Source organism: Melanotaenia boesemani, chromosome 5 (genome assembly GCF_017639745.1).
Source record: "Melanotaenia boesemani isolate fMelBoe1 chromosome 5, fMelBoe1.pri, whole genome shotgun sequence".
NCBI classification, from domain to species: domain Eukaryota; kingdom Metazoa; phylum Chordata; class Actinopteri; order Atheriniformes; family Melanotaeniidae; genus Melanotaenia; species Melanotaenia boesemani.
Window position 1 is genome coordinate 4,456,649 of NC_055686.1, and position 17,071 is coordinate 4,473,719.

The following is a 17,071-nucleotide window of genomic DNA, read 5'->3' on the forward strand; positions in this document are numbered from 1 at the left end:
TGATAGAATAGAATAGAATAGAATAGAAATACTTTAATAATCCCTTTGGAGAGTCCTCATGAATGAATTCTCAATTATGATCTAGAACATGGTAGAAATAATTTAGAACAACATATAGAATTACGTTAGGCACTGCATTTACTGACCACTGGGCATCTGTTTTCCCAAGGGAAAGTCAGTTAACAGTAAATATTTGTGGCATTGGCTCGTTTTGTTGATGCAATACAGTAAAAACGGATAAATTTCAGGCATATAAAAAGCTTGCAAATGGTGACTAATCATGATTAATTTGCAAGCTTTAATTAATCTGATTTAAAAATATTATTAATTTGACAACTCTAGTTATGTTATAAAACGATCCTTACCTATATTTCGTGATCAGTTTGTCACAATAGCACAGTTCAGTAGAGCACTATGTACACAGAGAGGTAAAACTACAGCTGATTTGTCCCTAAATGGTTTAGGCCCAGAATACATCTGTGATATGTTCAGAGAATATAAACCTAGCAGAGCTCTTGGATCCAAAGACTCTGGTCAACTAGTCCAGACCAGAGTCCAGACTAAACATGGAGAAGCAGCATTTAGCTGTTATGCTGCAAACAAGTGGAACAAACTGCCAGTGGAGATTAAACTTTCACCAAATGTAGACATTTTTAAATCCAGGTTAAAAACATTTCTTTTCTCATGCGCCTATGCATGAAATCTGCACGGTAACTTTTTTAACTTTTTAAACTTATTTTGCTTTTAATCATTTTAATGTAATTTATTATTTTATTGTGATTATGTGTTGATGCCTTTTACTATTTCTAAATATCTGTAATGTCTTTGTTTGTTTAATGTAAAGCACTTTGAATTGTCCTGTACATGAAATGTGTTATACAAATAAACTGCCTTGCCTTGCCTTCTGTTTGTATTCTCACAGTTTCCCAGCATGCCTTGCCTGGTGTGGTGGAGGTGAATGAGGAGGCGGAGTCAGTCTTGCTGCCTTGTCGGTACTCTGGTTTTATTGAAGACAACCCCACAGTCATGTGGACTCGCAGTGATCTCAGTCCCACATCTGTCCACCTGCAAGGAGAAAAGGGTGCTCTGAAAGAACAAAACCAGCGTTACAGAGGACGCACATCAGTGATGTCTGATGCTTTTGACACTTCAGATTTCAGCCTTACTCTGAGAAAACCAGAAATGTCCGACAGCGGCGAATATACCTGCTCCTTCAGAGATGAGGAGACTGCACGGTGGGTGGCTGATGTCCAGCTGATGGTCAAAGGTGAGCCGCAAACACCTGCTCTGGATACAGATCAGGGGTAAAACTGGAAAAGACTGAACCAACAAACTGATAAATATTTTTTGTAAAGACTGAAAATAAAACAAACTCCTCAGAAAAAAGGGGAAACAACAGCTGACATTTCATCATTCACTTCAGTTCAGTTTTTTAGCACCAGTTCATGACAGGGTGAAGACTGAACTGGACTACATACGACATGTAGAGCTGAGATTTGTCATGTTTTCTTATTAACTTAAAGGTCAGGTATGACAGCAAATACGGCAGGTTGGTGGAGGAGAACCTTGGTCAGTCTCGGTCATCATGCTGAGCGAGCATACCACCCTTCTGAAGGTTGGATGTCTGGACCAAGATTTAGACTCCTCTCATAAGAATAAGACAAGTATCCTGTTCCTTTATAAGAACAGTTCCTCAGCTGACCCCTCCCTCATTAATTCCTCCCCCAACGATCCTGGAGGTACATTTCTGACAGCTCCCTGTAACTCTGGCATCACTTAATCAGTCTCCTCTTTCTGTTGGTGGCTTACGACATGCGCACACCACTTGTTCCATCTTTACAGGCATCACCACATATTGTTTTCATTACCACAGGAATCTATGAGAAGGAACAGAATCACACTTCTTGTCTTCTTCTTGTCTGGTGTAAAAAACCAAAGTTTGTCACGTCAGAATTTACAGTAAAATGTTTTTCTGGAGATCTGTTGGAATAATTTACAGATGTCATTAAAACCCAAAGAGATGGTGCAGTCTGTGTTTCTAAAATATTAATTTATTAATATTATTTGTGTACAGAGATAAATCACTGTTTCTGTTGCCGTCAGTATTAGTGATGCTGCTCCTATGATTAATATTGTTCTGTCTTCTCAGACCATCAGGAGGAGGTGAAGGTGACTGAGGGGGCGGAGTCTGTTATCCTGCCCTGCAGAACAACACCTGACCTGCCCAAAGACGTCACTGTGGAGTGGACTCGCTCTGATCCAGAATTTATGATGGTTCATGTCTATCCAAATACAAGTAAAGACTTTATGAAACAAGACAACCCCTACTGCGGCCGCACAAAGATGTACCTGCTAAGATCTGGAGACGTCAGTCTGACCCTGAAATACCCCACAGACAGAGACACAGGAAGCTACATCTGCACCGTCTACAGAGACAAAGACATCCTGAGACAGAAAGTAGTTCTGATACACGTCAAAGGTCAGAGATGTAGATACAGGTCCAACATGTAGATACAGGTAAGAGATTCATAACTCTTCCTTTTTCGTTTTTCTACAGAACCATTTCCATCCTGGGCCACAGCCCTTCTGGTTCTCCTGGTTCTGGTTCTTATCGTCTCTGCTGGTGTTTTATATCATTTTAGGTTCTATTTCATGTCAGGTGAGTCTCTAAAACTACACTACCCATAATGCTGATGGTCAACATGAGTCTTCTTGTGGTTCTCTGACAGTCAGATTTGTTCCAGAAGCTGAGACAGAAATGTGAAGAGAAAGTTCAGGTTTTGTTCCAGAAGTCAGGAAAGCTCCTTCAGACTGAGTCCTTCACCAGTAAAGCAGCTCCACATCATGACTTTTTTTTAACTTGTCCAGTTCAGCATCATAGCAAGCAAAATGATAATCTGGTTGCTGTATCGTGCTCAACAAATTTGCTTTGCCAAGGGGAGACCTATGGGTAAGGCTCCTCCTGATAATCTGGTTTATTTATTTATTTATTTACTTTGAATCATGGAATCTATGTAATCTTGGTGGACTTGACCAGAGGGGACAGAAAAAGAAAGAAGACAGCAAAAAGAAGCAAAAGGGAAAGAAGAGAGAGGAGAGACAAACACCACTGTACATGAACACACCAGAAAATTTACAAAAAAACAGAGCTGCTAGTCATTAAGAGTTCTTAAATAATAACCAAATCAAAAAGACATATCACAACACCAACCAGATACAGAAAGAAAAAAAAATATCTTAGTATATAAACTCACTGGAACCCTCAGTGACTGTGTCAGCTTGTAGAGCATGAGGAAGAGGAGTGATCGGTGATTAGGAGTGGTGAGTGAGATCATGCAAATGTGACCATGTCTCTACGGAGGCTAGAGGCAGACCAGGGCAGCCCAGAGACACAGGCCCTTAGCAGCAGCTTAAGCACGAACCCAAGCTACCCCACCCCAAAGACGACCCCAGCCCCAGTGGGCCAACATCGGCAGCCGCCGGCCCCGCCAGTGACCTGCCATCCAGGGGCAGCCGAAAGACGTAGTCCTGGGTCTTCCCTGGGGATGTGCCCGAAACACCTCACCAGGGAGCCGTCTAGGAGGCACCCTCTGAGCCCCTCCTGGCTCATTGAGCTTCTCACCCTATCTCTAAGGGAGAGCCTGGCCACCCTTTGGAAAAAACACACAACATTCGCAATCTTGCTCTTTTGGTCACTACCCACAGCTCGTGAAAAGACGTGTGGATGGGATTGAGGTCTTTGAAGTATTCCCTCCACCAACCCACAACATCCCGGGTCAAGGTCAGCAGCCCTCCATCCCCACTGTACACAGTGTTGATGGAGCACCAGCACCCTTCCGCTACAGCTCCAGTTGGTCAACCTCAACAATAGAGGCACAAAACACAGCCCCCTTGGAATCAATGTCCCCTGCCTCACCAAGGATATGGTTGAAGCTCTGCTGGAGATGGAAGTTGAAACTCTTTCTGACAGGGAAGTCCACCAGATGTTCCCAGCAGACCCTTAACTCACGCTTGGGTGTGCTAGGCCTGATCAGCATCCTCCCCCACCACCTGAACCAACTCACCACCAGGTGTTGATCAGTTGACAGCTCCGCCCCTCTCTTCACTTGAGTGTCCAAGACATGCGGCAGCAAGTCCAATGATAAGACTACAAATTCGATCATCGAATGTCCTGGTGCCAAGTGCACATCTGGATACTCTTATGCCTGAAGATGGTGTTTGTTATGGACAATCCATGACGACAAAACAACACTCGGATTCAGATCAGCTTCTTTTCTAGCGTTCAGCTTCAGCTAGCCGTTTGCTGGATCAGTTATATCTTCTTGTTGTTTAATGTAATTTTTTTCTTGGACATCTTATTTTGATGTCATTGATTTCATCCTGTACATATTGTAGTGATTTTTAAGTTCTTAAATCGTCTCCATGTTGCTTCTAATCATACCTTCCTGTTTGTCTGCCCGTTCATTGATTCTGATGGTGCTGATAATATTTCTTTGTAGTTCCAGCAAGGAGGGATCCATGCTGTTACTGTTCTTGGGAGGCGGGCTGTTTAACGATGTGTCTGGGAGAGGCTTCAGGGTTATGTCTTCCTCTTCTTCCATGTTTATGCAGCTACATTTATCACTCACCTCAGAATATAACTGGTTGTTTGGAGTCTTCAGAGTATTGGTTGTGTTCTTTTTTTTCCCGCTGTTGGACATGTGAACTTATGTGTTCTCTAGCTTCCCCAACAGAGCTAGTTAGCTGGGGGACAAAAAAGGGTCTAGAGTTTGTTTAGTGTCTTCACAGGATTTACTTCTTTATCTGTACATAAATGTTTTAGGCTTTTATCAGGTGTGTAGCGGTAAAAAAATACAAAAATGCAGATGAATTTTACGACACATTAAACGTATGTCTTAACATGACGCCATCTTGGCTCCTCCCCTCTTCTTGTGGTTCTCTGACAGTCAGATTTGTTCCAGAAGCTGAGACAGAAATGTGAAGAGAAAGTTCAGGTTTTGTTCCAGAAGTCAGGAAAGCTCCTTCAGACTGAGTCCTTCACCAGTAAAGCAGCTCCACATCATGACTTTACCAAACAGAGTTGAAGCTTCACTGCATTTATCTCACACAGAGTCTCCATGTGGAGCAGCTGTTCTTCTTCTGTGGTAGTAAACAGCTGGATGCAGCAGCTTCAGTACATGTTCCTCCTGGAGCTGAGCTCAGTCGTGGTGGAGTTCAGCTTCAGATGGTTCAGATCAGAGAAGACTCATCAGATCTTCATGTTTCTGAGCTGATGTGTGTCAGACATGAAGACTGTGGAGGATCAGCCAGCGTCTGTTTAAGGAGTGGAGAGTTCTCAGCTCTCTGATCTTTATCTACTCCAGTCTCTCCTCACTCATCCATTCATCTGATTGCTTCCTCCTCAGCTTCTGACTTCTTCTTTGGTAGCTGCTCCAAATGTCCTGAAGAAGAAAACAGGTCTTCATCAGAAACTGGTTTCACTGGTTTCTGTCAGACGTGTGACGGACGTCAGGTGAGCTCAGGTCACCTGGTTGATCCACGTCCTCAAAGAAACTGCTGGAACTTCTTCTGTCTGAACACTGAGAGTCCTCCACCAGCATGAGACCCAGAGACCAGGATGAGACGGTCATGTGACCATCAGAGCTGCTGCTGCTGTCTGTACAGCTGATGGTGTTTGTTTCTCTCAGTCTACCAGGTGGAGGCGGAGCCAGAGGCGGAGTCTGTCCTGCTGCCCTGCAGAACCACAGTTCACCTGCCTGGAGACGCTAAAGTGGAGTGGAAGGATAATAACTACTGGACGGTCCATATCTATGAGAACGGTTCTGACCAGCCTGAAGAACAGGACCAGTTCTACAGAACCAGAACAGTGATGGAGAAAAACCCTCTACAATCTAGAAACCTCAGTCTGACTCTGAAACACCCCACAGATTATGATAGTACCACCCTTACCTGCAGCGTCTACAGCAGGGAGGGAAACATCCTGATGAAGAAACATGTTCATCTCACAGTCAGAGGTCAGTGGATTAAATCTGATGTTTGAGTATTTTTCCAATCAGCTGATCAGTTGTGATCAATACTGATCAGAGTGTGATTAGAAGGTGGAAGTGAAATGTGTGTTTGAGAGTAAATGTGATTGAATGAGTTCAGCATTTAGCTGCAGTCTCACAACACTGCTCGTAGAGTTCTTGTTTGATTGGACCTTAGGACCGCACAGGAACCAGGACCAGTTCAAATATGAGATCTTTATTTAACTGGTCTTCAAAGTCCAGGACATAAAATAACATGTTCTAACATGGACTTTTGTTCCAACATGTCCATTCCCATCTATTTAAAACATTTAAGATAACAAGTCAGAAATGGAGAAGCAAGGAATCTTCACAACCTGAACACAGTGAATTCTGAACATCCCAAATATGCAGAAAACCTCCTGCTTTCTTTGTGAGTCCCCCCACAGAAGGAAACATCAGCCACGACCCTGACAAGATAAATAACACTTTCAAAGAACTCTATAAAACATTATATACATCACAACTAACTACAACAAATGACAATATTGATAAATTTCTTAGTGACATCAATCTTCCAAAATTAAAACATGAAAATAAAATGGTCTTGGATTCCCCCCTTTCAGTCGGCGAACTCCAAGAAGCTCTCCAGCATATGTCCAACAATAAAGCTCCAGGTCCAGATGGTTACCCAGCAGAATTCTACAAAGAATTCTGGACAATGCTGGCACCCACTTTCTACAATATGATATTAGAAATAAGGGAAAAACAAAAAATACCTTCAAATATGAACCTAGCCAATATTACTGTACTATTGAAACCAGGTAAAGACCCGACACTTCCATCCAGTTACCGTCCAATTTCATTAATAAATGTAGATCTCAAAATAATTAGTAAAGCTTTGGCCAGAAGAATAGAAAAAATAACCCCTCTAATAATACATCCTGACCAAACAGGCTTTATTAAAGGTAGACATTCCTCTACTAACATGCATAGATTAATTAACATCATAGATTATTCTGCTCTACATAATCTGGAATCCACAGTCATTTCTTTAGACGCAGAAAAAGCATTTGACCGAGTAAACTGGAAATTTTTATTTGCCACGTTAAACAAGTTTGGGTTTGGGTCATCTTTCATAGATTGGATAAAAATATTATATAACAACCCAAATGCATGTGTGAAGACCAATGATCAAACCTCTCCAAGCTTCTCTTTGCAGAGAGGCACCAGACAGGGCTGCCCGCTTTCTCCATCACTCTTTGCTATTTTTATTGAACCCCTATCTGCTGCCATAAGACAAAATAAAGAGATTAAAGGAATCCATGCCAAAAATATAGAACACAAGATAAGTCTTTATGCTGATGATGTATTACTTTTCCTCCAGAACTCACCGACATCTCTCCCCCAGACAATCACACTTATTAACACATTCTCATCAATATCTGACTACTCTATTAACTGGTCTAAGACTATTATTATGCCCATCAACTGTGACCTACAAAACACACCCAATACTACAATACAGTCTGGAAACATTAGATATCTAGGCATAAACATTTCCCCCAGGTTATCAGAACTAACAAAGCTAAATTATGTCCAGCTACTTAAAGCAATAGAGGATGATCTCTCACGGTGGAGGCGCTTACCCATATCACTCATGGGGAGGGTTGCTACAGTTAAAATGATGGTTCTATCTAAAGTAAACTACCTGTTTTTAATGATACCCACTAAACCATCCTCCAGCTGGTTTAAGTCACTGGACTCACATATATAAAAATTTTTATGGAAAAATAAGCCATCACATATCAGTCTAAAAACTTTACAACAGACCAAAGATAGAGGCGGATTGGAGCTACCCGACTTTAATCATGTTTTCTTAGCTAACAAGCTGCAGTATATCTCCAAATGGCTTAAACCTAGCAGTCTGGATGAATCATGGTTAGATGTAGAGCAAGCATTGTGTGAGGATCTGTTTATCTCTGACCTGCCATTCATCAGCTCAACCATCAAAACACATAAGTGTTTTCAAAGCATCAATATCAGTTCCTCTTTAGTGGCTTGGTGGGGTTTTCTAAAGATAACCAAATCCTCACTTTTTCCATACACACCCCTCTGGAACAACCCTGACATCCTGCAAAATAAAAAGCTGATTGATTTCACTCAATGGAAAAATAAAGGAATAAAACAGAACATATAATAGAAAATGGAAACTTATTGTCATTTAATATTCTCACTTCACAATATGGAATCAGTAGCAAAACATTTTTAGAATATCACCAGCTTAAATCTATTATATGTAAAAAATATACCATTAATCAATTAAACTTACAGCTACCTATTAGGGTGGCAGAATTCATGGATCTCAATGCCCCAAAGCTATTATCAAAAAATATAGACTATTATCCAAACTAGAAGACTCAATCTGTCTTCCAACTTCAAAATGGGAGGGTGACTTATCCAGTAACTTTAATAAAGATAAATGGTCACAAATATGTTTAAACTCCTTTAAAATTACTAAGAATTCAAATATGCAACTAATACAATTCAAAATTCTGCATAGAACTCATTATACAGGACAAAGGATGTTCAGGATGGGTCTGTCACAATCAAACATCTGCACACACTGCAACGAAAACACACCTGACAACTACCTCCATGCCTTGTGGTCCTGCACACCTGTCCGCAGGTTCTGGCTTCAGGTATGTGTGGACATGTCAACATGGTTTAAATGTAATATTCCTACAATCCCCACACTATGTCTACTAGGTGACTTGGGTGACATTAATATGGCAATTAACTCTGCACACATGATACGGACAGCATTATGCATCGCAAAGAAAACTATCCTTGTGAACTGGAAAAACAAAAATAATCTGTGTATTCAGCAGTTTAGGAATCTCTTAGTTGACCACATCAGTAGTGAGACAATGTCTGCCTCCTCAAAGAACTATTTAGCTAAATCTCATTCCCTCTGGTCCCCTGTGCTTAGTTCCATCACTTAGTGTAGGTGGAGGACTGTGACCTCGTTGCTATGGGGGTTTGGGAAATGGCCGGGAGTGACTGGTGGTTGCAGGTTCTTTGTGGTTGCCCATGGTGTGGGACCGGGCTGCTCTGCGGTGGGGGTGGCTCTGGGTCTGGCCTCGTTGGGGGCTGTGGGGGCCAGCGGTTGGAGTCGCCTCGTGATGGGGGGTGAGGCCACTGGTGGGCATTGGTCCTGGGCGGGCCTGGGACGGGCGGCCGGGCTATTCCAGGGCGTGCTGGGCAGGGGTTCTGGGCTCTGGTGCCCGGGGGTGGTCCTCCTCCCTCCAGGGTGATGGGGTTCGTGTGTGCCCGGGATCTGGGCCTGCCCGGATGTGTGGTGTGGGATGGTGCATGCCCTGGTGTCTGGTTGACGCCCTGGGACCCGGGGTATGGCCCGGGGGCAGGGGGGGTGCAGGGGTTTGAAGGAGGGCTGAGTGGGATTCAGGGGATTATAGGGGAGGTGCTGGGGTGTGAGACAGGGATGCTTGTATGTTGTGTGTGTGTATATACGTTGGATGATGTTTGTGTCGATGTGGGGGTATGTTTGTGTGCGTCTGTATGCATGTGTTAGGATGAGTGGGGGTGTGTCTGGGGAGTGAGAGTGGGAGGGTTGGATGCTGTGTGAGTGTGTGGGTGGGACTGAGAGGACATATATGAGTTAAGATGAGCGGGAGTGTGCAAGGAAATAGGTGTGTGCATGTGTTTCTGTGTGTGGTTGGGGCGGGGTTAAGTGCACTTGTGGGGGGTCGTGGGTCTGCCTCTGTTCCCATCCTCTCATTCCCCGTTCGGGGTGTGGGAGGATGGGTCCTTTCTAGGGTTGGTGACGGCTCACTGGTTGTGGTCCCTGAGTGGCCCGGTCATGGGGGGCAGCCTCTCCTGGCCTGTCTTGCCCTGGGGGGCCTCCTGGGGAGCGGGGGTGCCTAATGCCACTAGAGGCTCATCCCTCTGGATGTACATCTCCGAACCCCTCTTACTTCCCGCTCTCTCTGTCTCACACACACACACACGTAGGGAGTTGGGAGGCATGGAGCCATGCAGGGTGGAACGGAGGAGACCATTCAGTGGTCTCCTTGGATGCATCCCGTGGCAACTCGCCTCTCAGTTTTAATTGCACCAAAACACCAAAACACAAGAAACACAACACACAAACATCACCTGGGGGGCAGGGCATGCGGTGCATGTCGGGCGGGGCCACTTAGGTGGCCCGGCTCCCGGCTCATTGCGGTCACTGCCCCTCAATTTTAATTGCACACAACACACACTACCTAAACAGTCAGGAGCGGGGAGGGAGAGGGTATTGGGGACCTCTCACACCCCTGTTCCCCCTGTGTGTCGCCAGGGGCAGGTGGGGGGAGGTGGTTGCCCTGGGGCCGGGTCCCGGGGTGGCTGCGCAGGTGGGCTGCTGGTTCTGTGGTTGTTGGGTCAAGGGGGGGTGCTTGGGGCTCGCTGTCCTCCTCGGGTGTCCCCCATGGGGCATGGTGGGTGGGTTGTGTGTGGCGTGACTGTGTGGTGGTGAGTGATTGTGGGTGCCTCGTGGGGGAGGGTGTGAGTGTGGGGTTATATAGGGCGCAGATTGGAGTAGGTGGGGAGTGGGGGGAGGGGGCAGATAGCACCCTGGTTCCCGGGGTGTGCGGCTGGAACATCGGGGTGTGTGCTGGCCTGCGCCGGGTGGCTGTCTAGGGGGGCCTGGTCCTCCTAGGCATGTTGCGGGCCCTCTGCCTTTGGGGGTGGGGCGGCCGCCTCTGGGCTCCTGGGGCCCTGGGCCCTTCGCTTGGGCTACCCTGGGTAGCCGGTCCCTGGCGGAGCTGGCGGCTGCTGATCTTGGCCCACTTGGGCATGTGCCCAGGGACCGTGGGGGGCTCTTGCTGGGGCTCTCCTCTGCCACCCTTCAGGTGGGGCTGGGGTCATCTTCGTGGTGGGGTGGCTTGGGTTGGTGCTCCGGGTCTGCTGCTGGGGGCCTGGGCCTCTGACCCTGGTCTGCCTCTGGCCTCCGTGGAGGCGTGGTCGCATTTGCATGATCTCACTCACCACTCTTCATCACTGATCACTCCTTGTTTCTCATGCTCTGCATGCCGACACAGTCACTGAGTTCTCCAGTGGGTTTTAATACTAAGCAATAATTTTTTTTTATTTTTTTTTTCCTGTGAGTTAGTATCTGGTCGCTGTTATGTCTTTTTGATTTGGTTATTATTTAAAAACTCTTAATGACTAGTTTTTTTCTGTGTGTGTGTTTCTGCTTTTGTAAAAGTTGTAGGAAATTTTCTGGTGTGTTCATGTACAGGTGTAACAGTTTGTTGTCTGGTGATGGTGTGGATTGAAGGGTCGTTGCCTTCTGTCTGTGATCTTTTTGTCTCCTTTCTTCTTTTGCTCTTTTTGCTATTTTCCATCTTTTTCTGTCCCCTCCGGTCAGGTCCAGCAAGATTACATAGATTCTGTGATTCAAAGTAAATAAATAAATAAATTAATCACATTATCAAGAGGAGCCTTACCCATAGGCCTCCCCTTGGCAGAGCAAATTTGTTCAGCACGATACAGCAACCAGATTATCATTTTGCTTGCTATGATGCTGGACAGGACAAGTTAAAAAAAAATAATGAAAAAAAAAAAATAAAAGAACTGATGAACAATACGAACGAAAAGAACTGCTTAAACGGTGTCAAATGCAGTCAGCATGGACTTCAGATTGTAAGGTATACATTAAACTGAATGGGACTCAGAGCAGGCAAAAATCCTACACATCAGAGATAACAGAACTTGAAAAATACCAGTAAGAACCTTCTACATGAAACCAGTTATCTAACCAGTCAGAATGGTGTCCTATAAAGGGTATATTGTGTATGATGTATGACAATTTGAATATTACAAGCAACACAGCTATAGAGCATAGTATATTTGAATCTGAAAGTGATATTATGAAAACTGATTTATGTTTCAAAGGATTTGAATACACGGAGCACAGACCAAACAGTGCAGAAAATGACATTGATCTTAATCTTAAAATCTATTTTCATCCTAACAACTACTTATTTTAAAATATGAAACATTATTATCAAAACTCCAATGGTGACCAAGTAAAAAATACTATTTCTGAACAAACACTATCAGTAATACATTTCAATAGCAGAAGTCTTATTACCAACTTTATAAAAATCCAAAACTGTTTGCAACCACATAGAACAGAATTTCTGCTGTTGCAGTTTCTGAAACATGGTTAAAGAATGATTTAGTTAACAATAAGGGGGTTAAGATCTGTTTACCACCAACAGGTCTGAGAAGAGAGGAGGTGGGGCTGCTTTGTATATTAGGTCCAGTTATCAAAGTCAAACCCTAGGAAATATGTCTGTTGAAATTGAAAATGTAATGGAATGTGTTACTGTGAAAAAACTACTAAAAATACAAAAAAACATCACTATAAACACAAGTTGTGTTTATAGGGCTCCAGGTACAAACACTGAAATATTTAAGGAGAAATTGTCTGAAACATTGAGTTCAATCAGTAAAAAGATGTTATTTTTCCTTTATGGAGACTTTAAAATCTTTTAAATCCTCCTGATCAAATACAAATAACTGAATTAATTAATTCTATGTTTAGTGTCGGACTGTACTCCTCCATAACGTAACTACATATTCTACTACACTTACTGACAATATCTTCACAAATGTTATTAAATGGAATAAAACAGCGGGTCTAATCATAAATGACGTGAGTAATGATCTACCTGTTTTTATTTCTGCACATTAGTTTAAAACAAACACCTCAAACAGAGTCAATGTATTTTTAAAGAAATGTAACAGAAACTTCTATAAACCAACTTAAAAATTATTTGAAAACTCAAGATTGAAGTAAAATTTATGTTGATAATATTGACAATGCATATTCATCTATATTATCTAATTTATATAACAAAAATTTGTTTTTTTTCTTGGTGATTGAAACGGGTAAAACCAAACACAGAGACGAGCCGTGGATGACCAATGGTCTACAGAATGCTTGTAAAATGAAAAATTCATTGTATTAAATGCTTTTTAAACAAAGAACAGTGGAGGAAGTATATTGAGATGTGAATCAAAAAGGTATTATAGAAAGTTATTTAAAAAATAAAAGTAGAAATAATATGAAGTGTTCAAAGAAATTATAACTAATGGTGGATCAAACTGTAATTATATCCCTTATTTATATTCTGAAAATGAAGTGACTGAAAGTAGTATGAGTTCTAACAAATTTAATGAATATTTTGTTAATATTGATAAAGAAATATCCGACTCCACTGGCCAAGTTTGCATGATTTACAGGCGGACGGAAGAATGAACAAACAGACAGACAGGTAGGTAGGTCCTCCTCAACACATCTGGAGGAAGCTCATCTGTAGGAGACAGCTGGGTAGATGTAGCTGGAACATCTGGAAGAATCCAGTTTGGAGTCCTAAAGTCCAGAAGTCGGGCTGAATGTGGATCAGGAGAGATTTGTGACTGAAAGCTGTGGTTCTGCTCTCAGAGACTGAAGCTTTGTCACATTTGCTTCATCCTGCAAAGATGCTCCAGCTTCCACCAGGACTGATGGAACAAATCCAGTCAGAGATGCAGTTTGTTGGAGGAAGCAGCAGATCTGAGGTCAGTCTGGTCAGCAGCAGCTTCCACTGGGATTGATCTGGATTCATTGATCATCATTTGACAGTAAACTGGAGCAAAGTGGGATCCAGTGAGAATCAAAGCTGCTGTTTGATGGGAAGAAATGAGGCTGGGAAGCTGCTTCTCAGATGTGATGTTGATGTGAAGCTGGAGTCTCTTCACTGATCCAGTTTCTCTTCTTCTCTGCAAACATGATGTTTGTGATGTGAAGAAGAAGAAAGAGCAGCTGCAGCTTTAAATCCACTCACTTCTTCATGGATCTGCTTCTGCAGCAGCTTCTTCACACTGGATCATCTGATCTTCACTCACTGTTTGATCCCACTTTCTGATCACTCATCAATAAGCTGATCAGCTGATTTTCTTCTTCTCAGGCTGTCAGGTGGAGGTGGAGGAGGGGGTGGAGTCTGTCCTGCTGCCCTTCAGAACTACACCTGACCTACCTGGAGACGTTAAAGTGGTGTGGAAGCGCTTTCAACCTAAACCAGTAATAAAGATCCACGTGTACCAGAACGGTTCTGATCAACCTGGAGACCAGAACCAGGTCTACGGAACCAGAACTAAGATGAATCAAGATCCTCTGAAAACTGGAGACCTCAGTCTGACTCTGGAACATCCCAAACATGGAGACAGTGGACGGTATGAATGTGGAGTCTGGAGGGGAGATCTCATGAGACGGAAAACATTTCTGCTCAAAGTCAAAGGTTTGTTTGTTTGTTTGTTTGTTTGTTTGTTTGTTTGTTTGTTTGTTTGTTTGTTTGTTTGTTGTCTTGTCTGACTGTCTTCTGTCTCCTCTGCAGGGAGAGTTCAGGTCCAGGATCAGAGGACATCAGGAACAGAAGCAGATCCGACTCCTCTGATGGCTGATCAATCAGTCTGATCTTTGATTATTGATCCAATCTGACTTTGGATCAGAGAGAAAATATCAGTGAAGGATCTGATGGACGATGGATGAAGAGAGGACTTGTTCCAGCCTGCAGACGTAGTATTGATCAGTAGTGATCAGTGATGTCAGAGTGGAGTCAGTGTGATGTCACATGTTGATCAGCTGTGTGTTTTGGACTCCAGCATCTTGTTGTTGTTTGTTTTAGACTCTTAGTGTCATGAAGGCGTCCTGCCGTAGATCCTGTTAACTGTGACAGAGGTCTCACTCTGGACCAAACTTTCCAGCATCGTGGAGGACGTTCCCTCACCGTAACATCTGGAGGAAGAGGAGAGGGAACTTTCCAGATGTTCCTTCACCGTAACATCTGGAGGAAAAGGAGAGGGAACTTTCCAGATGTTCCTTCACCGTAACATCTGGAGGAAGAGGAGAGGGAACTTTCTAGATGTTCCCTCACCGTAACATCTGGAGGAAGAGAAGAGGGAACTTTCCAGATGTTCCCTCACCGTAACATCTGATATGTAGTAAATAATTCAGTTTTTGTCATAATTAGCAGTAAACAATACAATAATTCAAACTGGCATTTAGAGGGTTAAACTAGTGATGTGCTGATCGATACCAAAATATCGATACCACCGATACCAGCTTATTATGTTCTAGAATCGATTATCATGTTAGAATATCGATATTTTACTGATTTGGGGTAAAAAAGAAGTCTATCATGAAGTGGAAAATCCTGGAACTGCCAAGTTAATATAAATTTATAACCAGGTCTCACAACTAAACATGATACGCTGCAGAAACAGAAGAATATTTGTTTAGTTGGTTTCTCCCACAGTGAGTATTGATCAGTGTTGGCTTATTGATCAGTGATCAGAAAGTGGGAGTCAAACACTGAACATGATCCAGTGTGAGGAAGCTGCTGCAGGTGCTGCTACCAGACTCCATTAATAGTTCACTGCTTTCATTCTTCTTCTGCCACAAACTTTCAGCAGAAACATGATGTTTGTGGAGAAGAAAAGAACATTTGTTCCTCATCTATTTTCTCAGAGAGAGATCAGATGGAAACGATCAATCCTTCTTAAATCTAAACCACAGTTTAAGACGTTGTAATTAGCAAATAGCAAAGCAGAAGGATTCATGTTACACGACGCCTGGTCCAGGTTTCACATCTGCAGCATTCATGGTTTTACAGCTTCCTTCTTCCTGTCGTCTTCCATGTGAGACAGACTTTTTATTTCATTCAATAAATCACAACTCATTTTAAAATCAAACACCTTCAATCAGATGTTGAATGAAAAAGGAGCAGCAAGAAGTAAAGTCATTTAAACATCCTGGAGCAGCTACACTCAGCTCAGAAGTCTCGTCTTCAAACCTCATCACGGAATAATTCTCCAGAAATGAGAGAAGACACAGAAATGTCCTGATGAGACGGTTTTAATGAGGAGAGTCGCTCTAAATAATCTGAAAGTTCACATCTCAGAGAACGTGCTGATGTTAAGAAAACCTACAATGATTACTGGATCCATTTTAAGCCGTAATACGACTCAGAAATTCCTCCAATGACGTAGATTCAGCTTGTTCAGCTGCGTCTCTGTGATGGACATGTACGGCGAGTGGAAGGGGCCAATTCTGTGTTCACCTAGCACAGAAGAGGATTCTTCACCTCCATGGGAGAGCTTTAAAATGCAGATTTTTCTCTGGTTTCCAGGTGGCTGACGCCACATATTGTCCCACATCTCATGTAGAAATCTGATGGAAAACAAATATTTCTGCAGAAACACTGAGTGGAAGCTGGAATTTAACACATTTAACCACAATATCTGACAGAAAAACCACAGTTAGATTTTATTTCCCTCATCGTGTTCACAACTACTACAAAGTGTTTCTTTGGAAGAAGCTCTCACAAAGTCTTCATTTCTTTTCATGTGAATTTAGTCAGAAATGCTGCAGATATTGAAGTCCGGTTGCTGCTGGTTTCAGGACAAATAGCAGCTAAATGCTGCACTGCTCAGATCCACATGCACACATTTTAATGAGATGACTTCACACTTCATTCCTCCATGTTTTCTGTCTAGATTCAAGAAGAAACTTTGACATTTGTCCTTTTTTTTAAAACCTAATTTCTAGATTTTGTTTTTACAGTTTAACCCTTTAAAGTCCAACCAAGAAAAAATGTGGAGAAAACTTCATTTATTTAAATCTGAAGTCTTTATTTGGGTCTTTAACAAAATGTAAAAGATTAACTAAAATATTTTTCTATGTTTTCTATTTATTACGGTGTGATATGTAAAAGTTATTGTAGTACAAAATGTGTCCACCAGGGGGCAGAAGACAAGTATTAGACTGTGTACAACAGGGTTTTGAGCAGTTTTTACCTGCAGCATTAAAGGGTTAATACACCTCCATTAGTCTTTTTACTTAAACTCTGTCAGTGAGAGAAATGAGCTGGAAGTATCTGAGTAGCGGCTGCTTAAACACTGAGGAACTGAAACGCTTGCTTTATGGCCTCCTTCAGTAAAGAAAACTCTGG

The 17,071-nt window shown here is 42.8% G+C and overlaps 2 protein-coding genes across 2 annotated transcripts in view; both read left to right on the forward strand.

Annotated features, from left to right (window-relative positions):
* LOC121640415 overlaps positions 1-17,071 on the forward strand; it is a 601,409-nt gene that overhangs the window by 66,256 nt on the left and 518,082 nt on the right. The window contains exon 10 of the mRNA XM_041986133.1: positions 5,688-6,014. Coding sequence (XP_041842067.1) covers positions 5,688-6,014 — 327 coding nt within the window. The remainder of the gene's footprint in view (positions 1-5,687; positions 6,015-17,071) is intronic.
* LOC121640457 (butyrophilin subfamily 3 member A2-like) lies at positions 837-16,941 on the forward strand. Its single transcript, XM_041986227.1, has 5 exons — positions 837-1,267; positions 2,150-2,479; positions 2,558-2,659; positions 14,030-14,359; positions 14,456-16,941. The coding sequence occupies exons 1-5, from the start codon at positions 865-867 to the stop codon at positions 14,533-14,535; spliced, it is 1,245 nt and encodes a 414-aa protein (XP_041842161.1). The 5' UTR covers positions 837-864; the 3' UTR covers positions 14,536-16,941.

Coding starts and splice junctions, on each gene's coding strand:
- LOC121640457 (XM_041986227.1), top strand. CDS start 865: ATGAAATGTGTTATACAAATAAACTGCCTTGCCTTGCCTTCTGTTTGT. Junction 2,480..2,557: donor AGTTCTGATACACGTCAAAG/GTCAGAGATGTA, acceptor GTTTTTCTACAG/AACCATTTCCATCCTGGGCC. Junction 2,660..14,029: donor TAGGTTCTATTTCATGTCAG/GTGAGTCTCTAA, acceptor TCTTCTTCTCAG/GCTGTCAGGTGGAGGTGGAG.